Source organism: Aplysia californica, unplaced genomic scaffold (assembly GCF_000002075.1).
Source record: "Aplysia californica isolate F4 #8 unplaced genomic scaffold, AplCal3.0 scaffold00021, whole genome shotgun sequence".
Lineage (NCBI taxonomy): Eukaryota > Metazoa > Mollusca > Gastropoda > Aplysiida > Aplysiidae > Aplysia > Aplysia californica.
Window position 1 is genome coordinate 858,847 of NW_004797291.1, and position 26,462 is coordinate 885,308.

General features: G+C 37.3%; 1 protein-coding gene across 1 annotated transcript; it reads left to right on the forward strand.

Moving 5' to 3' along the window:
- The first annotated feature begins 238 nt into the window (after positions 1-238).
- On the forward strand, positions 239-23,212 carry LOC101862160 (solute carrier family 46 member 3). The gene is made up of 4 exons (XM_005090730.3): positions 239-2,269; positions 6,841-6,924; positions 7,666-7,822; positions 10,571-23,212. The coding sequence occupies exons 1-4, from the start codon at positions 1,111-1,113 to the stop codon at positions 10,767-10,769; spliced, it is 1,599 nt and encodes a 532-aa protein (XP_005090787.1). The 5' UTR covers positions 239-1,110; the 3' UTR covers positions 10,770-23,212.
- The last annotated feature ends 3,250 nt before the right edge of the window (positions 23,213-26,462 follow it).

Sequence of the window (26,462 nt, forward strand, 5' to 3'; positions counted from 1 at the left end):
TCCTTTTATCAGTAATATGTCTTATCAACGCTAATTGTAAACAACTCGCTCCTTCCTAGCCAGACAACTCCTTTTCTACTCTCTGCCTGCACATTAGGAGGATCTGAGTTCGACCTCAGAACTGTAATTATTCTTTCTACATAATGTACTTTATTTTTCTGACCAAATGAATTCCTGCCTTCTTGAGACTGCTATCTCCAAAATTCTCCAGCAGTTCACCGATTTGTACTTTTTCCAGTAGCCACCTTTTGAAAAGGTTCTAGGTGTGTTTTTTTCTGTACATTTGTTGATGTTGGTCTGAAACTCATCATAAAACAATCTGGGGTCTACAGGAAAATACCTTTTTTAAAAGCATCACCGATGACACTTTGTTTTGTATCTAGATCTAGTTCAGAACACTGAACCATCTTTTAGTTTTTCCAGCTTTGGTAGGGGAAATCTTTGATTTGGGGAGTAATATACCCTTAGCAACCGGAAGTGTTATAATATTGTTTGGGTTTTGGAGAAGGAGTCATCCGAAGCTCGGAGCAAGGCTTTACTGGGAGATGCCTCACCGAGTTGGTCTGCTGGCACTGCTGTGAATATATTATGCCTATGAATTCAAGCTGTCTTGAAGTGATATAGATCTATGTTTCAAATGGATGGGCTTTTATTTTTGTCCGAGTAACTAAACTGTGGCTTCAGTTGCAGTTCTTTCGATTGATTCCTAAAAATGAAATGGATGGATGCCCAAAAAGTCGCCAGTCCGAGTTCTTGTCAGTAGGACCTTATCAAGGAGGAGCAGAGTGACCAGAGATTTGTCTGTTGCATGGACTTCGTTGTTTTTTTTTAAACGTGATGTCAGAAGCTGGATAAACATTTCTTGAAACTTCTGACATTCCTCTTTTTATTTGTGTCAAAGTAAGCTGCCCTTCTGGTGACACTGCTCAGTAGTATTGCCTGCTGGTGGACTAAAAGTATGACATGAGTGATAGATCTAGAATCTAGTGTTGATAGTGTATTCTGTTTCGTGGAGACTTTGCTCCTGTAATAGTAATTGCATTTGTATGGTGTGGTTTTTCACTCAACCTATTTGTCTTTAAAACCCGGAACTACTGGCTTGAGAGGAAAATGTCGTCAGCACCGGCCTCAAAGCCTCTTCATCCGATTATAGTTAAGATTTACAAGGCTATTGATGCCATTCAAATATATTTTGTTGAAATAGCTCTGTTTTTCTTTTTCCTTAATCGACACATGTCCTTGCCTCTTTTTCAAGAGTATGTTGAGTCTGAAATTTACTCGCAGCATGGTGTGCCGTTTGCTGGTTTTGATGATTTAAAAAACAAGAGCTTGTCAGACCCAGAGAGGGATGAAGCTCATCACGAAAGTGTCCTGGTTGTTCTTGGGTTACAAATAGCAGAGGGTCTGCCATCAATTGTGACTGTTATTATTTTGGGAGCTGTCAGTGATAAAACTGGTAGACACAGAATTTTGTTGTGGCTTCCTGCTTTAGGATGCTGTGTGCATTCCTTGATTTACATCCTGATTTTGTACACACAATGGAATATTGATGGACTGTTCCTGGCTGCTGCTTTCAGAGGTCTGAGTGGGAGTATGACAGGATTTCTGGCAGGATCGTCTTATTATGCAATCAACTATGTTAAACCTGAGCAAAGGCTCAATCGTCTTGCCATGCAGGAATTTCTGAATGGTGGTGCATATGCCATTGGAAATATCATGGTTGGCTTTTGGGTAAAAGATGGCGGGTTTCTGAAACCATTTTGGTTTACCCTGATCTGTGGCCTCATTGCTGTATTGATATCATTCTTTCTAGTGAAGGAAACGAAATCAGACCAAGAAAATCAAAGCTCAAGTCCATTGTTGAGGAGACAAAGTGCTGATAACTGCTGCAAAGATACATTTGGACCTCTTGTCAAGTACCTGAAATGCATTGGAAATTCAACTCTGACTAAAATTTGGCTGGCGATCGTAGTGTTCCAAGCATATGCTTTTGTCCATATTGGTCAGATTAATACAATGGTCTTGTATTTGAGTCAGCAACATTTTCTGTTTGGTTCAGAAAATCCAGTCACAGGAGAAGGTCCTCTGGCAAAGATTGGTCTCTTTCTTGCTGTCATTATGGCTGTTGCTGCTTTAGCCACAGGTCTTTGCACACCAATATTTCAAAAGTTCCTGTCGGATAACAGCATCGTATTTCTTGGATTTGCTTCAAAGGCTCTTGGTACATTGTGGATAGCTGTGATCAGGAATGAAACGCTTTTATATTTTGGTAAGTTTGTTCAGCATGTCATTTCTGACTTTCTTGTTTTAAATTGTGTATTACAAAACGAAGTGGCTATGCGTACGGCTCCTGTACACACCTCGTGGCTTTGCGTATGGCCCTCCCGTACGCAAAGCATCGAGGCTATGTGTACGGCCCTCCACTTCAATATAATAAGCTAGGCTTTGTAGGCGGCACTTAAACTATCGAATCAGACACTACAAGTGGACAAACTTAATCCCTGGAAGCACGTGTAGGCTCTTTATAAAGGGCGTGAGCCGGGCTACCCGGGAAGTGTGCAGGCCCTATATATAGGGATGACCAACTTCGATTGGGAAGCACGCAGCTATAAAGGGCAGGCGCTGACCTTTTTTCAATGGAAAATTTTAGCATTCCTTTCTATGGAAAATAAAGTAGTAAATACAGGTCAAAGTTATAAATTGTGAATAATGAACTAATGACTTTGCAAGTTATCTTGACCTCGTAGAGCGTCTCTTGGCCAAAGTTCGTACATAGTATAGAAAAATAGTTCACTCTGCCAAAAAGGTGTCCGCGGAAGCCCGCACATTGGTTCAGATGACGCTGCAGTCTTTGTTTTGAAGCTCTCTTTCGTTTCACCAGAAGAAGAATAGAATTAGCACAGTTTGTTAGTTTCACTTTTATTATATATATTTTTACACAAGTAAGGTAACTCTGATCGCAAAGTCCGCACTTTTTCGAAGAGGGTGCCACCGAATATTGAGGACACTTTTTTATTTGGCTCAGTTATAGAGGAGTTAACTTCTTGTTACACAATCTTTGTCTTGGCCAAGATATCGATCGATAAAGTGACGCGGTCCAGCTGAGCGATTATCAAGGCCGTGAGTATAAATTAGTACTGTTGTACTGTGCTGGATGATGTTGAGGTGCGAACTAAAAGACAAAGTACTTTTTAAAAGTTATATGAAATTGCTTTTAAAAAGATTTTAAATTCTATTGTTGTACTAGCTGCAAACTGCAAATAAAGTAATCTAAAAATTGATTATTAATAAAAAATAATATAATGAAATTTAGAGCTTAAAAATTTGTTACACTTATTTTTTTTATAAGAAGTCCTGAAATAACGAGATTTCTGTATAAAGACACTATTCTTAATTAAACCCCGTTTTTTTCCTTTTTCTTTGTAAATAAAATACTGCTATATTATTATTTTTATTATAGAGCGCAATCAGACAAATGCAGGAGTCGGTTATAGCGGAATACAGTAGAATCCTGATAATACGAGAGGGAGGGGACCGGTGCAAAATGTCCGTTATAGCCGGATTCTCGTTATCAGAGCTGGTAGTAACTTAAAGTAAACGTTACAATTATCGGTACTTTTACTGTACTCTGGTACATTTTTGAAACCAGTACTTTTACTGTACTCCGATACTTTTTATAAAAGTACTTTTGAGTACTTTTAAAGTACATTTTCAGTACTTTTGAAGCTTAATGAAAGGGTAAGGGCTGGCTTTTCTCAGAATTTCTGTTCATAATTTACGGAACAAACACCCGGGCGGGCACAGCTGATCAATTTGAGATCAAAGAACGGCCCGTCGCGTCAAAGATCAGCCACTATCGTGAATGTGATCACAAGCGCTGTACATAAAACTCCATGAAACGGTACAGTGTTTGCTCCAGACAGGATCACACCAAGGTGTGAACTGACTGGTGCGTTTCTTTTCCCCAAACATCGTACTCGCATCTGAGTTCAACACCTAAACTTACATCACTCACTTGGTGGGTAGGGTCTACACGTTCGCTCCAGGCGGGGTCACATCAAACTGTGAACTCTTCCCTGATCATTGAAAGCGGTTTTTCTCTATTCCGGAATTTGCGAGACAACCAGAATTTTAATTGGTGTGGTCACAACGTAAGTAAAGGCAATGGGGGGTGGGGGGGGGGGGGCTCAATCAGAGATGGAAAGCTAAAATTGTTGGACAGGTGAAGGGGAGGGGCAACTGGATTAACGTAGTGATACAGATCTCAAGACTCACAATAGGCTAATGAGTGTGTGTATATATTATATTATTTATGGCATGCCTCATGCCACTGTGATTGGTCATCAAGGTTGACCACTATTTGCTCGCCATATATGTCATAAGTCCACCCAGGGGTCACGTCACGTCAGTTCATGGGTCACTGTAGATTCTTCTGTGGCTTCGTCGGCTGAGATCCCATTTTTTCTTGCTTCTGAGCACTGGGGTCTGAGGCGGAGACTACTGTAGTAGAGAATCTTTGGTTACACTACACTTACTAGACTCTAGGAAACTATTGTATTTTGGTTTGCTGTGGGCGCCGTGGACTACACAGTGTGACCAAAATCTGTCTTATCTCTATAATCAATTGAAACTGAAACTGTGTTCTCAGTGTATATCTAACAATTTTTTAGACTTCCTAAATTTCTTTTAAACTTTTTTTTGGGTGGTTTTTGCTTAAGGCTACATTCATTCCTTGAGGATTTGTTAATGAAGAATTCAATGCACTTTTACATAAATTTCTATGCTGGCCATTTTCATCAATTTTAAGTTTTCTAAAGAGCAACTTTGTATCTACATTTTCCAATTTGGATACTTTTTCTGTAGAACTTTCCGACCTTTTGGACTGACTTACATTTGATCACATTGTCTTGCTCAAACATTTTCTATTCATAATATCACTTACCCACTTGTTACGTCTGTTTGTTTGGGTTTTTTTTTTTCAATTTCACGGACCATTTCCACCTTCGTTCAGTGCGTACCTTGTATATTCAATTAATGCTTTGTATACTGTTTACATTTTTAGTAATAAATAGCCTAATTTGTCAAATATACTGATATGTTATGATGTTTTGCATAAGCGCTGAAGTGTTTTAGCATATTAGCAGAAAGTACTCAAAATGTACTCATAAGTACTTTTTTTTAGAAGTACTTGTAATCAAGTACATTTTACAGGAAAGTACTTTTACTGTACTTAAGTACATTTTTTAGATTGTACTTAAATTTGTACTTAAGTACTTTTTTAAAAGTACTTTAACAGCTCTGCTCGTTATAAGGGATTCAGTAATTAATTCAGGGGAAATAATAAAGTAGGCCTAATCTATGAGTTTGGTGTTCTGTTCGTTATCTCCCCTGGTGATGATTTGGTTCAACATGACCTCTTGGTCTTTATCAAAAACTGAATCAGGTCTCTTTCTGTAGCACTAGTGCTGCGATGTTGACAGCTCGGCTTTGGCAATCAGAAAGAAAGGGCTCTAGACTAACTCGCCCGCGGTGTTGTCCCCCACCCCACCACACCCTGTGGTGCGTTCTGTCTGCTTGCGCTCGTCACACATTCACTACGTCCATCACAGCACTGTGACCTCTCCATCCCCGCATCGAAGAAGTAGTGAGAGGCATGGTAGCTTAGATAATCTAGACTACGCTGGCCTATCATGCGATGAGTTCTGCATTCTGCCTGTCTGTGCATACCACACCTTCCCCACTCATTCGCTTTGGCCTTCATTGTTGGCACACGTAGGCTCCCCCACTCTTTGTTTTGCTATATCACCAACAAGTTTCTCAACTGGCGAGGTTTTACTTGTGTATAAAAAACAACCTATGCGCTATGCACAGCAGCAGCAATATGCCGCTATAACCGACTCACGTGTTTGTCGGATTATGCTATGGCAGTATTTTATTTACAAAGATAAAGAAAGGATAAAACAGGATTTCAGAAGTGTCTTTATAACAGACTTCTAGCGAAACAATGAATGGGAGAGCCCACGTGTGCCAACAATGAAGGCCGGAGCGAATGAGTGGGGAAGATGTGGCATGCGCAGACAAGCAGAACGCATTGCGTGATAGGCCATCTTTGATTATTTAGGCCTACCATGCCTCTCACTTCTCCGATGCAGGGATGGAGAGGTCACAGTCCTGTGATGGATGGAGCGAATGTGTGACATGAGCAAGCAGATGGAACGCACCACAGGGTGTGATGGGGTGGGGGGACAACGCAGCGGGCGAGTAAAGTAATCCTAGAGCCCTTTCCTTCTTATCGCCAACGCTGAGCTGTCAACATCGCTAATACGAGAGAAAGAAACCTGATTCAATTTTTGATCAAGTAATACCAAGAGATTTTGTTAAACAAAATTATTATCAGCAGAGATTTACAAAAAGAAATAAACAGAACACCAAACTCATAGTTTAGGCCTACTTTATTATTCCCCTTGAATGTAATCCTGGATCCCTTATCACAAGAATCTTGAGCACTATAACAGACATTTCACACCAGTCACCTCCCTCTCGTTATACAGGATTCCACTGTACCAGGTTATTCATGGCTTTTACAGTGAAAATACAGAGTGTCTAATTATTATTAAGAGAATACATGTCATTGGTGTTGTGTGTTATTCGCCCAACCAGTAAAATGTTGTTTTTCCTAGAGACACCAGAAATGTTTGGGACCTTCTGATTTTTATGTACTCATCATTACATGTAGCCACTAACAGATCAGTTGATAAGAAGGAAAGTTGTGGGGATTTAAGTCAATTTCGTATGCCTTACTTTTTACTGAATCACATTGCTATTTTTTCCCTGTTGCAGCAATTCTTCTCCTGGCCTTCGAGCTCTTGCCATTCCCAATTCTCAGAGCCAAAGTGGCAAAACATGTGAGACCTTCTGAGCAAGGTAAGTAGATTTGCAGTAACTTGGTGTCATGAATTTGCTGCTAAAAAGCCATTTTTGTGTGCAATCTTAAGTTTAAAAAGAGAATAATACAGAGAGGTCTTGTGTAAGGGATGTGGGAGAGATCTATTGTGGGTGTTGTTATATTGGGGAAATTATCATTTGATTTCAAAACATGTGGAATGTAAACAAGACCGTCTTTTACAGCCTGCATTGTAATTTAAGGGAACAAAAAAGATTTTTGACTTTATCAAGTAGACAGTGAAAATTAATTTATTTTGATTCAGTAACGTTGCAAAGTTGTTGCCACTCTTTCAAACAGTGAGTAATTTTTAAAATATTTTGCTGACTGTCAAGATAAGTTTGGTCATCAGGGACGGCCTATTGATTGCAAATCTTAGTCCTGACTCGCTGTCACTCACATCGACCCCCTGTCTCAACCCCCCCCCCCACCCCCTCTTCATATCCCCCCCCACACACAACACATGTACACAATAAATACACAATGGTGAAATTGTGAAATGGTATGGGTTTAACGCTCCTATCACAACATGCATACATAAAGACACGGTTTATACTTTTCATCTTCGCTGTCTTCTCTCTCCCCTCCACACCCCCCCCCCCCCCCACCCTTCAAACTACCAATATTCAAGCTCATGTAGAGTTTTTTTGAGCATGTGGTCCTCTTTCACTGAAAATAAGTTCTGTTCATGTTGTTATCTCCATTTCCTTTTTTTGTTTCAGGCACAGTGTTTGCTATGATGCACTGCGGTGAGAGTATCACATACTTCCTTGCTCCGTTCACATTTTCTGGAATTTATGCATCCACTATGTCCTTCTACAGTGGCTTTGTACTGATTGTTTCGATGCTGATACTGATCCTACCTGTTGTATTCTTATTGTACGTATAAAGAAAATTTTGTTTTGATGTGATAAACCATTTTCAAGTTGCAGTTATATTTATCATGTTAGAGGTTGATAATTGCTTGACTATTTGTCACAAATGCAAGATCATATTACCTCTTTATCTCCAAGGGGGGTAAACCCACTATGCCGGGGCCGTTTTTTTGGTGCTTTATTTAAAAATAACAAAAACGTCATTAAATGGGTCATCAAATCGAAACTAGCAATCCTATTTTGATAATTCTTCATCTAATGAATGAATGAACTTCCGGTAAAAGAGACCTGTTTTCAGCAATTGCCGAAAAGTAATTTGATGTCGAAGTGGTCGTAAAGGAATGAACTCGATCCGCACCGGCATGGCGGTTCCGACCGCAAGCTGCTGGGAGCAGCTTGGCGGAGATAAAGAGTTAACAGAGCTGCCTAAATCTACTGATTTTTCGGTAGTTACCTATTTTGGACCTGTTCTGCCGCCATACTGATAAAAGTGTCAAAACTACCGGATTTGTGATGTGGTCCGTTCTCTAGTGCTTCGTTTCAAATCTTTCAGTGTTTTTACGGAAACCCGTACATTCTGAAAGATCCATACTTGCTTCATCATAAAAAATGCATATATGTTTAATTAAGAAGAAAAAGAGAGAGAGAGATAAAGAGATAGTATAGGATCAGTATTCCGTAGCAAAGAATCCGAATTTGCCTCACTAACTTCTCGGATATTTACAGTGATTCTCGGCAATAAGTTGTGTAAGAAACCTTACACATTGCGCATTTTGTCCTTTTTTATGCTCGACTATTGTCCCTCTGTGAATCTATGGCGGGTCGGTCGGTCGGTCGGTAAAACATTTTCGCTTGCAAATCGGCTAAAATCTGGTTAGTTACAACATCTTATCTTCCTCCTTCCTTTCATACTTTCATTCTCATTCTGTCTATTTTCGGGATTTTGCCGTGGCTAAAAAATCTGTGTGTCTATCAAGGAATCTGAATGGTGAATGTAAAAAGAATGTACTGTGGAACTCGGATTCAACGAGGTGGCCGGGCCTGACCTAAAATCTCGTTGAATCCGAGTGTTCGTTATAGCAAACACAAGGTTTTGTGTAGAACATTACAGGCACTGAGCAAGTAATGTATAAAGAGAAGTCACAAGTAGTGCCTGAAATGCCTGCATATTATAAGCTGTGTAATAAAAAAGACAGATTCGTTCAAATGCACACGCCTGTGTCTTCTCGGCTGTTAGCCAAAAAGTTGTGTTGCTGTGTAGAGCCTAGCCTAGCATACGTCAACTTTTGATTCCATAGACCAGCACACAATTCATTACGTATCTACGTCAAGACTAGCTTTTATCATTGTAATAGTGATCTGTTGCCGAGGGGAAAAAAGACTGACGTGTTTGTATCCCCTCCCCGACACGCACACACAGCCACACATGTGCAGGCTGCGCATCCGACCCCGACACAGGTCAGAGTAGACAAGTGTGCGTGCCAACAACACTTGTATTAGTATGAAAAAAGGCCGCTGATTGGTCGCATGCAATCGGCTAAGTGAATAATGGTTCACGATGCAGGTGCAATGGATGGTTTTCGGGAATAGAAAGAGTTCGTTGTGGGAGAAAAATGAGCGAAGCCACGTCTGCGGGGGCTGTTCACCCTGGAAGTGACCTCGTTGAATCTGAGCTTGCTGATAAGTGGTGGTTGAATCCGGGTTATTTTTATTGATTTTAAAGAAGAAAAAAAACGGGGAACCTTAACTCATCTCGTTGAATCCAAGTTCTCGTTGAATCCGAGCTCATTGAATCCGAGTTCCACTGTATCAGTATCAGAAAGAAACTTTTTCAAATCTATCTAGATCTAGAGAATTTAGAGTACAGAATTGGTGTGTCCTCAAGATGGATGTTCCGGGATCTGCGTAGTCTACTGTCAATGGTTCGATGGCAAATTAAATAGAGCTGTGGAAAATGCAATTTTCAACCCTCTAAAAGCTAAAATTTCCATTTCTTCCTAAGACTTTTGCTCTGCCTTTAGCCCAACTAGATCTATATTGTTTTTCCTGTGATAATTTGTGTTTCTTCATGCTTTTTAAAATCAGTGAAATCTGAAACCCAGACGTGGTTACACACTCAAATAAACACACGCACATGCATGCGCGCGTGCACACACGCACACAACATACACTCAAGTTTTAAAAACATAATTACCAAATAATATCATGAAAAGCAAGCTCCACTCGATGGTAACTACGTTTACTAGGGTAATGTTTGTCTTTTTTTTTTTTACCTTCTTTGTCTTTGTACTATCTGATTTTGGGCCTAAATACCTGAAATTGATTCTGAATTTACCTGAAATGGGAACTTTTACATAGGCTAGGCAGCCCTGTATTAAGTTGCCATGTTGAAAAGAAGTAGGAGTTGCTTTTTTGAGTGCTGTATTACATTATAAAATACAACTTAATGAAAGTATGTTAACATGATAAGCAACACAAGTGCTTTTTTGCTTTTTTCATACTTTGGTCGTTTCCTAGTATTTTGTCACTTCCTCAAGATAATTTTGTAAAGATCACATTAAGTCCTTGTTTCCTGAAAACTTTGAGTTACTTCCTAGTCAGTAACGTCTGAGGTTAAAAAATCCCCAAATAGACAAGATATATTTTTTATTCAAGTGAAAGGAAATTAAATTTGCAGCAAGTTTGTGTAATCTTTTTCAGTATGAATTCTTTCTTTTTAAAAATTTTATCAGAGTATCTTCCTCTTTTGCAGTGTCCTGAAGTTTGTGGAAAGGAGGTGTCCCGAGGAGTACCAACAAATGGAAGATGAGGCTGCTCCCGTGGAGCCAGTTGTGACCCCAGTCCTTACCAGTAACACCAGTCAAGAGGCACAGCAGAGTCAGTCTATGCTGCCAGAAGAACCAATAAGTTTTATCCAGCTTTCCTCTAATGGAGCAAATATTGAGGTCTAGATTCATTGCTAAGCGATGGTCTGAACGCATATATTCTTTTGTCTCCTTTGCTGTTATCAGGTCAGCTCAAGATGCTGCGCTTGTCTTGACAAGAATGCGTTGTTGCCAGGTGATGCTGGCCTTGTAATAAATCGTGAAGGGCATAAGTTTTTTTGTGTGTGGAAAAGTTGCTTTTATTTTTGTATTTATGGAGGTTACATGCATTATTAGACACAATGTAGATACTTTAAAAGTTGAGGAATAATGCAACAAGTTTGGGTTCCACGCATCTGAGGCGAATTGGAAAGTTTCTATCCAGGTGTCCCATTGGTCTTGGCTCAGGTTTTACAAAAAAATGAAGTCCATGTTTGGGAGATCAATGCTGAGCCTACAGTGTAGTGAAAAAAATAATGAAACTAAAGATAAGCCACTTTTATTTACGGTTTATCAAAATATTAATTCAACCAAGACACAGGCCCTAAGGAATTTTATGAACTAAAGAAACTTGTAAGTTTTGCTTTTGAATATTATTTATTCATAATATCTTTTTTGTACACTGTGAAGAAAAACAAAACAAAACAACCTGGGTGAGACTGCCATTTTGATTCAAGATAAACCCATTTTTTATTGCTGAATGGCCATTACTAATTATTTCATAAAATCAACCGAAATGCGTGTAATAGCCAAACAGGAGTAAAAAGGAAATGGAAGATTGACCAAACTTCACACTCAAGAGTTCATTACTATGAATTGCTCAGTAAGCTCTTTTTTATTGTGTGTATCTGACAGGATGTGGACGTTCAGCTTGTAATGTAGGTCACCTGGTGGTCTCAGTTGGGCTAAAATGTTACAGTTTTCTAGGGAAGGGTTTGGTTTATATGTTTTGGGGATCTTTATTTCTGTTAAACACTTTTTTGTATTTGGCTTAGTAATGGGCAGGTGTTAATTGATACTTTTATGTTCAGATCAGCTGTAGTTGTATTTATAAATATTGTTATCTTTCCATAAGTACTTACATGTTCCTTCAGATGCCTCAGTGTTTGTTTCATAAGTTTGCATGGATCAGCTGAGACAAAGTGCACAATAACATTTATCTCTTGCCAAATCGAGCGTTTTATGTTTATATGTCCTTCAGGAAAATTCTTTACTTGGTACAGCAAAAAGTATTGCACTCATTTTGTGAATTGTTGGTTTACGCAAAAGAAAATCTCTGTGATTAACATCTATTGTTCTTTGAATAAGACACTTTCTGCGGCTTCTTTTGTTTTGCATTTTTTGCTTTTTTCCGTTGAGATTAAAATTTTTTTTGACGAGTTAGTGAAATAGATTTCATCAGGTGTGATTTTTTTTTGATTTCATACTCCTCCTCTCCTCTTTTCAATTTTCTGCGAAATCATTCCATACCTTCTTACATTGTAAAAATCTCCCGATTTTGTTGATGGGTTGTCTTTTAAAAATTATTTTTAATAAGATTGAAATATCTAGAGGCATAATAGACTCCTGTGATGACTTCTAGGATTTTTTAAGTCCTCATAATTGTTCATGCTGAAGATCTGTTAATAATTTTGCTTACAAAAAGTGACCTAGGTGCTTCTATTTTTATGCCACCATTTTATTTGGCCTCTTTCTACTTTTAATCTCTTTTACCTTTAGGTTCTTTCCCCAGTCCCCCCCCCCCCCCCCCCCCACCTTATGACTTTTTTTTTGGTTTTGTATTTGTTGCTGCCTCAAAACTGCCCATTTGACCCTTGCCTACAAGTTTACAAGTTCAGTCTTGATCTGTGTTCAGCTTTCACCATGCAATAAGCTCAAAACACAGACATGGTTTTTGTATCGGTTTATTATGCTCTGATATTTAAAGGGATGTTCCTCCTGTGTTCTTTTCCTATATCTATGTGTTAATCTCTCCATGAATTTTGTGTATCTGTCTATCTATCTACTGGCCTCCCCATTGAAATTTACCGTACATGTTGTTTTTTCTTCAGCATTGCATGAAAGCCATTTTTTTTTTTTGGACTTTAAATTATGGATCAATTACTGAACTGTGTTCTAATATTCAACCTAAACGTGTCCCCATCTGTCTATATTGGTCTTACACAGTGTGTTCAAATAATTTGAGGTGGGTTATGTAGTTTACTCTCTGTCTTCACACTATGCACAACAGTATTAAAACATACCCATTTGAGTGATAAATAGTATCTCTTCATGTTTTCTGTTTTATTATTATAAAAGACTTCTTTTTTTTCAAATTTGGGTCCTTTGGGTATATTTTTTTAGGTTACCGATTCTTTTTGTTGAGAAGCTGCTTGGATAGGTTTTGTTTACAAGTATTACTTCAGTTGATATTCTTTATTTATTAAGTAGTATAAAACTAAGCAGGAAAGACTGCTCTTTTTGGAAAAATGCGGTGAATTCTGCAAGTACTGTAATCTATGAGACCTCCAGATTTTCTTTGGTTTAGGACTATCTATGTTTTCAGTTTACAGAGATTGCTCAAACAGCGATGATTGTTGACAGTGTAGAGTTGGGAAATTCAGTTACTGCAATTTGAGCTGCAGGCTGTATGCATTGTGCTTTGTCTTCAACATTGTCAGCTTGGTTAAGATGCTGAACAGTTACACAGAACAGATGAAAGAGTAGATCAGCACACTGTATTGCACACAGACACAGTATTGTACTGTACACTAGGCTAGAGATGTGAGAAAGCCCAGTGCCATTGGCATCATGAGACACACGACATGGTGTCAGAAGCTCATGTTTAGGGCCTATGTGAACTAGCTGAGCAGGAACAGTACTGAAGACCATGACCAATCGGAGGTCATGCAACAGACTTACATTTGCTACTCTTGTGTCACTAGGCTTTTAATACTCAGTGCTTAGGCCTATTGATGTATGTATGATAAATGTAGGCAAACAGTACTCAGGTGATGCTTCTCTCTGACCTGCAATAGACACTTGTACATTCTTGTGTCTCTTTTTTTTTTCTTTTTCATTATTATGAAGCATGTAATACCACATGATTTGCATTTTTTTAAGGGTTGCTAGTGAAGATCTTGTCAATTGTTTAAACCCAGACAATCAATTATATATCTTTTTTTACAGTGTGTGTGAATGAGGCTCTTGGAGTGTATTGTATTTTTATTGTTGACTGTATCACCCTATTTTATCCAGAAATTTTTGCTTGCATTTCACAATTTTCCTGTCACTATTCAGGAAAAAAAATAAATTCCTCAACAGTGTTTTGTTTTCTCCCGGGACAGTGTCAGGTGTTGTGTCGCTGCATCTGCGATATATTTGGTCTTAAATGTATATTAAGAATGTAAAGCATAACTTGGGATATCATTTCCATTAAACGTTTATGACAATGATATGTTCATTAAGACTACTTAAAACTATTGTAGGATCAAATAGAAATTGAGGAACTTTTCCTCAGAGACAAGGGCAAAACGCCTGATATCTGTGTCAGAGAGTGCTAAGCGTCACCTCCCAGATTTTCATTTTATGTTTATTTTGTCTTGAAATGTTCATGTTTGTTAACACAGGTCTGTGGAGTTGCATATTTATGTATTCAGTCAGAGACAGTGCTTACTATTTACCTGACTTTTTCTGTTTTCCTGTACCCCCCCAAGGACCTTCTGGAGGCGCTATGTTCTTAAAGATAAAAGTTTTGAAACAGCTGAGCACAGGAAATTTTCATATTAGCCTCTATTTTTTTTTTATTGTAGCCCTGGGTTGTTGCTTGAGATGTCATTCCACTCCTTTGTAGATATTGTACTGTTTTTGTTGTTCAAACCATGTATTTTGAAAACTTTAGAAGAAGATTACAGTAAAGTGTTCTAATTTCTAATATTTCAACTCCATACTTGCTCCAAATTCCAGCATGTATATGGTTTTGTTATGTACAAAACAATGTATGTTCTATTGGTAGCTCGAAATTCCTCTTTGTGTTGTTTCTATTTGGAAATGATCTAGTATCACTGTTAAAGGAAATTCAGAATGAAGACTTTTTAATATTGACCTATTGGCTGATTATGGTGGGAACTTACTTTATCAATCTCTATTGTCAGCTCGTGTATCTGTATTAGACAGCATGAATCCTGTAAAATATAGTTAGTTATTTAGATTGTATCTGCTCAACTTTACTTCATTTGTCACTGAGCAAAAAGAAAGGACATTGTTTTTCAAATACTTTTTTCTGTTATGTTTATTAAGTTTGTTTGTATTTACATACTCTGCAAATTTGCTAGTCTTGTTTTGTCTGTGATGTTGAATGCCAGATGGAGCTCTTCAAGGAATTACTGTAAAGTAGTTTAATTGGAAATAGACATCTGTGTCAAGGTAATCATCAAAATGCTTACAGAAGGCGGTGAAATGTAAATTGTCTAAGTCTAAGATCATACCAATGGCTGGATTTAACACTTTGCCGTCACCTCTCGCTGATTGGCGATGTTTACCACCCAGTTTTTTTTAAATTTTCCCCTAAATGCCTTTGCCTTTGATGGCAAGGGTTTTACTATATGAGCTTTGTGATGGCAAAGTGTTAAGACTCTGATAAATGCCAAAGTGTGAAGTGGAATTTGTCGGGGTCTTGCATTCAGTGATAAATACAATCTCAATATTTCTAGATCTTTCGTTTAAACAATAAGCTTTAACTGGTATTTGGGTGTCCACCACATACTGCATTTTTGACTATTTTGTGTTGAAGATAATTTCATAATTGATGTGAATTGAAGATTGAGTTCTGGGAATATTTATTTTTGTGTGAATTTGGAACATTAATAATCATAATTCAAGTCAGGACAATAGGCAATCTAATTTTTTTAGTAGAATAATTAACTGATTGATGGGTTTTTAGTCCTGGACCTTGTTGATTCCCCCACTCCCCCCTCCCCGGAGACTACATATTTCTTTCGACTATGTGATATTTGTTTTATTATCTTACTTTGTTGTCTCCTACAATTTCTAACAGATTGCTCTTTGTATCTTGGGTGTATCTGACAAAAAGCTGCTCTGAAAAGTGTGTATGTGTGCGCATTTAAGAGATGAAACAGAATATATTTGTTTTGAGGCAATCAAGGAGACTTCATTTGTAATCTATTCATTAGAAAAATAAACTTCTTGTACTCGTGTGTCTCTTGACCTGAGGGTTGAAATTAAATGCTCCGTACAAGATTTTCTTAAATTAACTTTGTTGAACATTACAAAAGCGATATTTCTTTGATTGATACTTGAATGTTCCAGTTAAATTGTACTTTCTTTGTTCTTGATATTTAGTTCCGGAACCAAAGAAAATATTTCACCTCATTGTTGGATATTTTAATATCATATGCCTTCGTTTCATCAGTATTTGCACTTTAATGCTCTATGGGTTTGAAAGGCACAGAGTTAGAAAAACATTTCCTATTGCAATAAACAGTTTTCATGGCCCCACAAAATTTATGAACACGAATAAACACAATCATTCAAACTTATTCTTTACTCAGTGTAGTCAACCAATCTTTTGTCAATACTATATATTTGTCCTTTTTTAAGTTAGCTCCACTTTTAAAAATCTTGAGTCGAACAGTCAAATTGAATAAGATGATAGGACCTTTCCCCTTACCTTGATAAGTTTTGGTGACATTGAAAACACTGTTTTAGTGTTAAAATTTTTCAGATCAATACTGTATTTATATTATGTTGATGCACACTGCATATTGTAGCATATTTATCATATATTTATCCCACTTTTGAATAATGTACTGTTTAAATTAAGTAATTATTAACACCATATCATCCTATGAAACTTTTGCATGATACATCTTTCAAAACTGAGTCAACCAGTGATGTAATATGACCTAACCGCACCTTTGTTCTTTGATAAGATGTTTTGAGTTGTCATTGAAGTCTGAAAATTAGTGTCTGTAACTAATTTTTGTGAGAAGAATGCTTTGTTAGATAGTATACACGGGGTATTATTGCATATTTTAGAGATTAATATTACCCGAAGTACTAACATATTAGGTCTTTGAATTGCTTTATATAATAATGTTTAAACTGATTTTTGCAATTTTTGAAAAATGAATTAGGAAAACAGAATTAGAGAAAAAAGGAGTTTGTGAGAAAAGTTTTGGAAATTTTATAAAATAAAACATTGAATTAATATCTTTGGAGGGATTAAGTTAAAGGAATAAAATCTTTGGTTGTTATAATAGTTGGTAGGGACTTTAATCCTTAGCAGGTAAGCTAGAGGACTTGCCATCCTTTAAAATGTTGTTCGTCTGAAATAATACTTTTTTCTGTGTTTTTCCTTCCCAAAAGCATTATTTGTGTCGGTAATCTATTTTGCTGGTTGTGTTTCGGATTAAATATTCCTTATGGGATGTTCATAGATTAGTGTTCTCTTTCATCTCATGTCACTGCTGTGAGTACAATCTTAGAGATAGTTCTTTGTATTGCAGGACTGTTTCTTGAAGCTGTTCATTTTTCGGTATGTAATGTACAGAAACTGACTGTATTGCACTTTTATGTCTTTGAAGTCTACAAGTATGCTACAAGATCAGCTGGTTTTTCTGCAGGTGTCCTTAGTTAGAATCCTGAAAGGGACATTCTTGAACTTACTCGCTTTGGTGTTGAGAAATTTTCTTGATTTTTACCTCCAGGATAGGTTGTTTTGAAGATGGATGTTAAATCAGAAGGTGTGCTTCTAAAAATGTAAAAGTCTAAAAAGGTGTTGAACTTTTAGCAAACCATATATATTGATTCATGGTTTCATAAGTAAACATGGGAAATGTTAAAGTCTCCTTCAGAAATGTTTTCTATTGGATATAATATGACTTTGGATGCATTTATTTCTCGATATAACAATTATAAAGTTAACATTATGTATTATTATTATATGTGATGTGTATATTGATGTCTTTGTAGATTGGGTCATCGTGGGGTTTTTTGCCGTGCATATCTCCCTTGAGCTGTCAGTGCCAAAAAATGGCAATTTGTTGCTGTTAACCAGAGCATAGCATTTATTATAGACTGTGAAGGTATGGAGCCACCCATATATCGCTTGGGCTGATTTAACATTTTCAAAACATTTTATACTGTCCTTGCTTTGATTCAAGCACATGTGGTTTCATAAATGTCTAATCGCATGTTTGACTGTGATAGACATACATGCAGAGATACAAAGAAAAATTAGCTTAATTGTGGAATAAAATACAAACCACTCAATGAATAGGAAGAAATGCAAGTTTCATCCTTTAGGGTATTTGTAGATTTTTCCCATGTTCAGAAAATTGTGACACTCTAAACAGAAAAAGAGATGGGCTTTTTTCAGAAGTAAGCACCACTTTTGATGTAATGTTTTAACCATGCATTAAGACGCTTATGTGGCCTGCAAAGTCATAGACAATAGTCAAGAATGGCAGTTTGTTGCAGTGGCTACTGCGAATCATTATGTCTTTGCCCCTTTCCCGCAACCCTGTCCATGATTTTGCTCACATGTAGCAGTGAAAGATTTTGTTATTATGAGAAATATATTATTCAACCATAGTCACTCTCCTGAGAAGTTGTGCAGTTTCCTGATTGTTTTCAGTGTCTTGATACTAATTGCTGAATATTACACAAGAATATTATACTCATGGTTGGCTACATCTCACAGTGGTTCATACGTATGCATGTATCTACATCTGAATTTAGTTTCTGGAGGAATTTTAAGTCTTGTGCATGGCTTTTATAGGAAAACTTTTATCTCTGCTTAAGACATTATGAGTTCCTTTCATGTTTTACTATGCTATAGCCTACAGTGTCGGTTTTGAAACAAATGCTCTTATAGCTTATCTGGACTGCACAACTGGGTGTATTTTTCATAAAGTGCTTTTTGCCTGATGTTAAATTAAGTTTATTTTCTGTAGTAATATGTGGCATAGAACATATTCTCATCTCACATCCTTGTTTATGTCTTTGAATATAATGATTGCAAGCAAAGATTTTTTCTGTTGTGAGTTCATTTCCTTCAGGTGATTGTATTCATTTGAGTTGAAAGTGTAGTATCGTGCGTATGGGCTTGATGAACAGAAATACCTGTTCTGCTTAGATGATGAGATGGATATGCTGTTGTTAATGCTGTTATACGATTATGAGGTAGAAGTAGTAGTGCAAATTGTATTTTCTTCCAGTATTAAGCTGAGATGAAACTTGTATAATGCAGAGTAAATAAGTCAGTTGTTCCAGTTTCTGTTTTGCACCATTATCCCAATGAAGCATGGATAATTAAAAGAAATTTTTATCAGTGAAACAACATATTGCATTTATAAAGTCCTTGACTTGATACAAGTAAAATATAGTTAACGTACTAGATTGTCTGATGTAAAATGTGGTACCGTTCCACACAAAAAATGTGGGAAAAACTGAGTGTCAATGAAATCAGTCATAAGTTATTAATGTCTCTTGCATTTTACAGGTCTAATTTTTTTATGTGGTTAGTTTAGTGGAGGTAAGTCACTCTAATTATAAAGACATAGTTCCTTCATTCTCATTTTTATCTTCAAATTATCAACTGCAGTCACTGGTCATTAGTCACTACTTGTATTGATTGATGAAAGTTTACTATTCATCTGCTGTTTTAATTTGTAGTTTTTCAGTGTTACAGCTTTGCATGAGCAGTGTTGTGAAATGGGCTTTACTTCATCGTCATGAGCACATATCAAATGGTCAGAGAATTAATGATTTCGAGACAGATGTTTTGAATATATAGCTTTTATTTATATAAGAGAACTGGACTGAATTTTAGGAGCTGACTATGTTATTCATGATTGCGCCATGGGAGCTAAGTTGAGATGTTTCAACAATATTGAGTTGGATAGGAAAGTATATTGTAAGCAATATTGAGTTGGATAGGAAAGTATATTGTAAGCAGAGAAGGACATTCAGAGAAGACTCATGTGGGAGAGTCAAGTGCTACAGGTAGTACCGGGTGCCCATTATGGATGGGATCGGGTCGGGTTGGGTTGATCACCCGACTTGTCGTCTAAAAACAAAAGCGTTAGTTTGTCAGGAGATGAGTCAGGCGTGTTGGGCTTGTGCCACGGTAGCAGCTTTGCGTCCTCAATCTGGCTAGCAAATTGACCCGATGTGACCCCCCAATGGGCACCCCCACATAAGACTTTTTGTAAGATTTTTTTGGCATTGTGGTACATCCGTCCCTCTCTCATTTTGCATTCTCTTAGTTCTTTACTACACTATATTACTCTTTTTGTGTCCTTCTGGTTCTAATAATTTGAGTTATTGTAAAAATAATAAGCATTATGACCATCATATTGATTGCGTTTCTTTTCAAGTCTAAGGTGTGACTTATTTTGTTGGGTTTTTTTTGTCTTTTTTTGTTTTGAATCTCTCCAGCTCCCATTTCTATTATTAAACCTTTTAGTCTCATTTTCTTTTCCTTGGTCTTGATCAGCAAAACTGCATTACCTGTACTTGTATTTTTGATGAGGTAAGATGTACTGGTATCTGTGGTGTAGTGGTTCGGGGCTTTGTCATTGAATGCAGAGTGACCCATGTTCAATTCCTGTATGGGGAGAATTTTCCTTGTTTATCTTGGTCTGTCTTCTCTCTGTTGTATCCCTCTCAGCTCAGGTTGGCCCTGATGGGCAGGATCAAAGCCCGCCTCCTAAATAACCTGAATTGTGTCAATGGAGGAGTAAGAAAACCACTTTCAATAGAATTTTGTTTGTTTTTTTATGTATGTGAGATGAAATATGACCCAATAGTGCTAACCTTTTTTCCTCTGCAAGAGCCCTCAGCAATATGTTATTGTATTTGGCTGTGGAAAATTTCATGATGTATACATCCTCTTTTATTTATAATATATATAAGTAGGAGTAACAATAACGACTGTAAACACTGATTTTGTATGGCTTGATGTCGAAGCTTCTTGGAAACAGCAAACATGGTAACATTCCATTTAATTTTAATATTTGGTATATGTATTTCATTCGTGGATGGGGTTTTTGTGTAAAGCAATTTCTCTGGACGTAGATGTTTTTGAAGCAAACCTGGTTTTTGCCATTTTTAAGAACAATTTATTCTGTGTGTATTCCTTCTCTCAGCATAGGTCTATATACTGGTTTTGTTGGGGTTTTTTTTTTAGATAGTAATCTAAATCGAAATATAATATGCAGTAAACAGAAAACTATTTGTCATTGACCAGAAAGTTTTAAATTTTACATCAATGGTAACGAAACTCCATCACTTCTCTTTTTCCGGATTGAGTCATTCTCAGTCCTCATACTTTTACTTTTTTTGTGTGGAAAAACAAATGTTTCTTGTCAAAGATATCTCCAGGGATAAGTTCTTCTAATTTGTTGTAAAAATTGCGCTACAATTGTCCTACGCATGAACATCTTTAAGATATAGGCTATATCTCGTCTCATCTCAATTTATTATTAATTTTGTCTTTTTCCCCCCAATTGGGACTCGGAATACAATGCTAATAATTCTTTGAACATTTTTTGCAAGGTTTGATAGATTTGTTTAGTGATCTGAACTTTTTTCTCTTTCCTCTGTTGCCTCATCTTATGTTCTGGGTATTTAAGTTTGTAGTGATATTTAATAATAATAATTTATCTGTAAAATTTGTTAACATTGTGTTGTTTTTGCGCTCACCTAATTACACAGGTGCGTTGACCTGGACTTGGTCTCCTTTGTTCTTTCAGAGCTTCTTTCGTGATATAAAGACGAAATTTATCTTTTTTTTCATCATTTCATTTGCTGTGACTGACAAGGTTGTGAACATTATTTGCTTTTTAAAGTCTTTTGGGTCTGCGTACCAGTAACATTGTGTATTGTTCAATATATTTTCAAAGACTGCATTTATTTAAATATTTTCAAGGACTGTGTTATTGAGATTTACATAGTGTGTACTTGGTTAGATTCCTATCAGGTAAATTTATACACTGAAAAGTTTGTTGTAACGATGAAAACATTTTGTGGTCAACGTTTTGGGTGAGATCTTTGTTTTTCTCGTGTCTTTTATGTGCAGGTTGATTTAAGAATGTTGGAAAGAGCTCAGCTTAGTTTGTGCTGGGAATTTATAGGGGGGTGTTATTTATTTTGGGGTGGGAGGAAGGAATGAGGTTGACAGAGACATTGAAATGGTTAAATTTGATGAGGCTTCGTGCTTCTCATAGTATTCCACAAAGTTTCAAAAACTTTCTCATATCAGCTTTGCTATGAAATGAAAATTCTTGTTCCAAGGGAGGATACTGGTGAATATAATTTTGTCATCATAAAAAACATGACTTTGCATCCGGTATGAACTGAAGGTCAGTGCACAGATAATCCAGCCAGTAAAAGAAATTTTAAAAAGAGAAAGGTTAATTTTCATTTTATGTTCTTACCTTTCCTGTTGTTGTTTTTTTCTTGACAACAATATTTTATCTGCACATTAACTGCTTGTGTGCATATATGCTATGAGCATTGATCATAAATGGGTTTGCATAGAGATATTAGGCATACATATATATATGTCAATTCTGTATTTGTGATTTTAGTCAAATTGGGTGTCATTCACTGGGCAAAGTACTTACATTTAATCCCTTGGCTTTATGTATTTGTCTTGGTTATAATTCATATGAAGTGTTTTCTTGGGATTCAAGTTTTCAGAATCAAAATATTCTTTTGCAGATTTATAACTGCTGTCTTTTTTCAATAATTCAGTCCATTTGAGAAGGTAGAAATGACAAAGATGTTAACCCTATCTGTACGTCGTGTTTAACTATCGTATCCATATGACGTGGAGAACTCTGTGCCACCACTTTCTAAAGAGGAAATTTACTCGTTAATCCGAGCCGTGCGCTTTGCTTAGCATTCTATCAAGATGATTTTTTGAGAAATATTGAAAGTTTCAAAGAGATCTGCGTACTACAAATATTCTAAAATGTGAAGAATACAACCCCGGGGGTACAGAATGACCCCAGAGCGTATGGATAGGGTTAAATATGTAAATGTTTTCATTTACATATATTCAAGTGTTTTGAATAGCAGTTGTGAACTTTTGTCTTTTCCATTATAAATATAAAGGGATGAGGGAGATACTTTTTGTTGTATTCTTTTAGTTGACAATTTGAACAAGTTTGGCAGTAGGGGAAGAGTAGACCCTAATAAAAGCACTTAGATGTTATTAATCCAGGTATTATAATGTTTTGAAGGGATGTTTTTTTAAAACGCATCTCGTGTGGATGATAAGGAAGAATACTAACCACTTGTAAAGAAAATGATATTCACATATGTCAAAAAAACAAGTAGGCTATCTATTCAATGTGCAGGACTGCGCAGTCTTAATTAATATTGAAATCTTTTTTTAACTTTATGAAAGATTTGAATTATTATGGATCTTAACTGTTTTCGTTGGGTCTTGACCTCACGACTTCGAGGGTCATTAGATAGTGATGGTAATTTGTAGTCATAATATAAAAGTAAAGTAGAGGGGACAGTTTGAAAAAAATTGAATCTTTATTTGTTGCAATTTGTCCGTATGTTTACATGATATGTGTTATAATATATTGGTTGTTTTTTTTCCCCTAACCTGATTTGAGTCGCCTGTTTGTTCATAACAATGCATGTAACTTATTTTTGTTTTTTTTCTTTGCCTTTTTCTATGTGGTAATACTATAATCTTTCTTGTGGGGGGGGGGCGTGCCGTCAAAATAGCCACTACTATATCTAAAATTATATATGGTTTTTTTTTTGTGTGTTTTTTCCGTTTTATTTTTTTATCTTCTTTTCACGGCCTTACCAGCTCTTTCTCGTCTGCTCGCGGGGTGGGCCCCGCCCCCAAAAATAAAATAAAAAAAATAGGGGGGGTGTGGTGGTTAAAAAATTTTTTAATCTCTCTTGTGTTGGTCCCCGCCCTCGGGGGGGGGGGGGGGGGGGGAGGGGCATTGAGAACATTTAAGTAAACAACACTTCATTTCATCTGTGTTCATCATTTCATCGATGTGGGTGGTTGGCGGGTGCTCTGGTGTGGTTTGCTCCTTCTTTCTTATTAAATATAGGCCTACTGTGCCTACATTATATCGTCCTTATCTCTCCTCCTGTTTTGTGTTTGTTATTTACTTGTTACACACTTCTTATCTTCGGCGCTTATTAAAAGCTTATGACCTTATTGTGTTGCAAGTCCACAAAACTCTCACTAAAACTAAAATTTCATCGACTCCAGTCTCGGTTCCTTCCTGTCATCTTCAAATCTTTTCCTGATAACTTATAATCAATGTTGATGAAAGTTGTTTTTAAAGAACATAAGACTTTAAATTGAACAATACAATAGTACTGATGTCTTCTCGGGCGAGAAATTGAAGTTCAAACGCTATAAATTCAGTTCAGCATGGGTACTCGGAGAAGGATTTCACATCCTGGGAGGGGGGGGGCTACATCCCCAAAGTCCCGATTCGGCTCCAAATTATGGAATTTGAGTTGTAGGCATTATTAGCTTCCTCAGCTTCTCCTACAACTATTCCGTGGCATAAGAACCCCTAAAAGCCTTATTTTTCCCCATACCGGGCATGTTTGTCACCAATATTTCCTCATAAAGTCAATATTTTATTTTTCTTTATCAGCCGTTTTCTCAAAACGCGATTTTTCTCTATACAGTCCGCTCCCCCCTTGATTCCTCTTTAATTACCTGTATAAAACGGAAACCTGCCCAACGCGGAAACAGAAAGAAAAATCCCCTCCCTTCCGAGAGTTTCACCTGTCAAAGACGGAAAATGCTTTGCCCGCTCAATCTTGATTTGAAACAAAACTCGCAAGTTTGGTTCCGCCGGCTCTAAACTTAACACTATGGCTATGCCGCTGGGCGAGGAAGAGGAGTATGTGCAATTTGGGGGTAGATGTTACCCAAGGAGATTAGTTCTAAAGTCCTTGATGTTACCCCATGTGAGCCTTGAGCGATGCAGATGGTCAGTGTAGTGTGGGTGTGAAATCTCACGACTTCCCGTGAGAGTGCTCGAGTAGCGAGCCACTACGGAAACTTTCCTGAGTAGCCAGAAGCCAGAGGTGGGAAATTAATTAGATTGACCAATGCCTGTGCCGCCCTGATCATACGGCCAGCCGAGAAAAGAGTTCCTTGAATCGTTGTTACATGATGGCAGTGAGGGGTGGCATTGGTGGGTGGGGCTAAGGGTGGAACCAAAGGAGAGGTCAAACAGTGGTCCTATGAAAGGCAAGCACGGGTGGTAAGTGGATAAGTAAAACTGACGCCTGTCATTATCAGACAGGATAGCAATTGAGAGGTGTGAAGTTTTGACCACTGCTTGCCGATCAGACAAGCGATCCTTGATCCCACCGGCTGGGCCTTTGACCCCCCCCCCCCCCCTCAACCTCCATCTCCCTCTGAATTCCCCTGTCTGCGACGGGATTTTTTTCTGGCTCCCTTTCGATTCCGTCTTACACAGGTTTAACTGTACTTTTTTAAAAATAGCTCCACCATTTTTCTTCCAATCTTCATGAAATTTTCACAGAATGAAGAGAAGGATATATATATATATATATATATATATATATATATATATATATATATATATATATATATATATATATTAAAAAAAATAAAATTTTTGTGTGTCCGGAGTGGATTTTTACGGATTTTTCGCAAACTTAAATAGGCCTACTACCTCAGGAAAAAAATTCATTAAAATGTTCTGATTCGTTTAGGAAAAAAAAAACAGATACATTTTTAGATCTAACATGTTTGCTAACATGCAAGCAAAAAAACAATCAATTTCCATGAAAAATAAGTGCGGTATTCTTTGCGTAATACAAGTCAACAAAATCCAATATGGCCGCCGTATCCATGGAAACGAAACCTTTTTTTCTCAAATTTGATTTCGGATTTTAGAACTCCTTACTACGCTTGTTATATGTGCCAAATTTGGTAAAATTTGGTCCCCTAATAAGCGAGATAGCCTTCAGGTGTTGCCCCCCCCCTTTCCCCCAAAACGCAGCTCTTTACGGTAACTGCTGAGATCTATTAGATCTATATAAGCTTTTGGTTCCTTTGTTGAAGGCTTGGTACAAGGTGAGTCGGATTCAGAGTCAAGTCTCTTTTGTCGTAGGAGATCATAATTTTAAGCTTGCCTTGGTCGGAGGCCTTGCGAAAAGGTGCCGTACAGCTTTTGTCTAGTTTTCGCGTTTGGGCCCAGCCTTTGATTGCGATGATTATTCATACGGTCTACGTGCTTCATGGGGACCAAAATAATTAAGATTTCAAATGCCTGCATGTTGAACACGGAATTTCAACTCAACTGCACGGTACCATTCGTCGTTTTTGCGTTCATCGCGAGCCTCATCTGCGGCCGCACGGTGTAGCGTAAGGGAGAACGACGAATAATCAAATAGGCCTACAAACAATGCACCGGTACCAACGCGCAACTTTGTTTATAATTTTTTTTTTTTAATCGACGGGAACAATGCAGATTTTTAAAACAGGTTAAGAATGTCTTAACCAGATCTCTGCTGAATGATAGCTTAGGGCTAGAAACTGTAAAGCATTTGAGATAAAAACAAAAGAGTTAAAAAGTGAAAACGTTTTTTGCCTCTCTTGAAAAATTTGCCTGTTCTTCCTTCACGGGACCATTCGTCGTTTTCCTTGATGACAACAGAACAGTGTAAGATAGAGGGAGAGGGAGAGAGAGGGGGGAGGGAAAGGGAGATGGAGAGAGGGAGAGAGAGGGGGGGGAG

Coding starts and splice junctions, on each gene's coding strand:
- LOC101862160 (XM_005090730.3), top strand. CDS start 1,111: ATGTCGTCAGCACCGGCCTCAAAGCCTCTTCATCCGATTATAGTTAAG. Junction 6,925..7,665: donor TGTGAGACCTTCTGAGCAAG/GTAAGTAGATTT, acceptor TTTTTGTTTCAG/GCACAGTGTTTGCTATGATG. Junction 7,823..10,570: donor CTACCTGTTGTATTCTTATT/GTACGTATAAAG, acceptor CCTCTTTTGCAG/TGTCCTGAAGTTTGTGGAAA.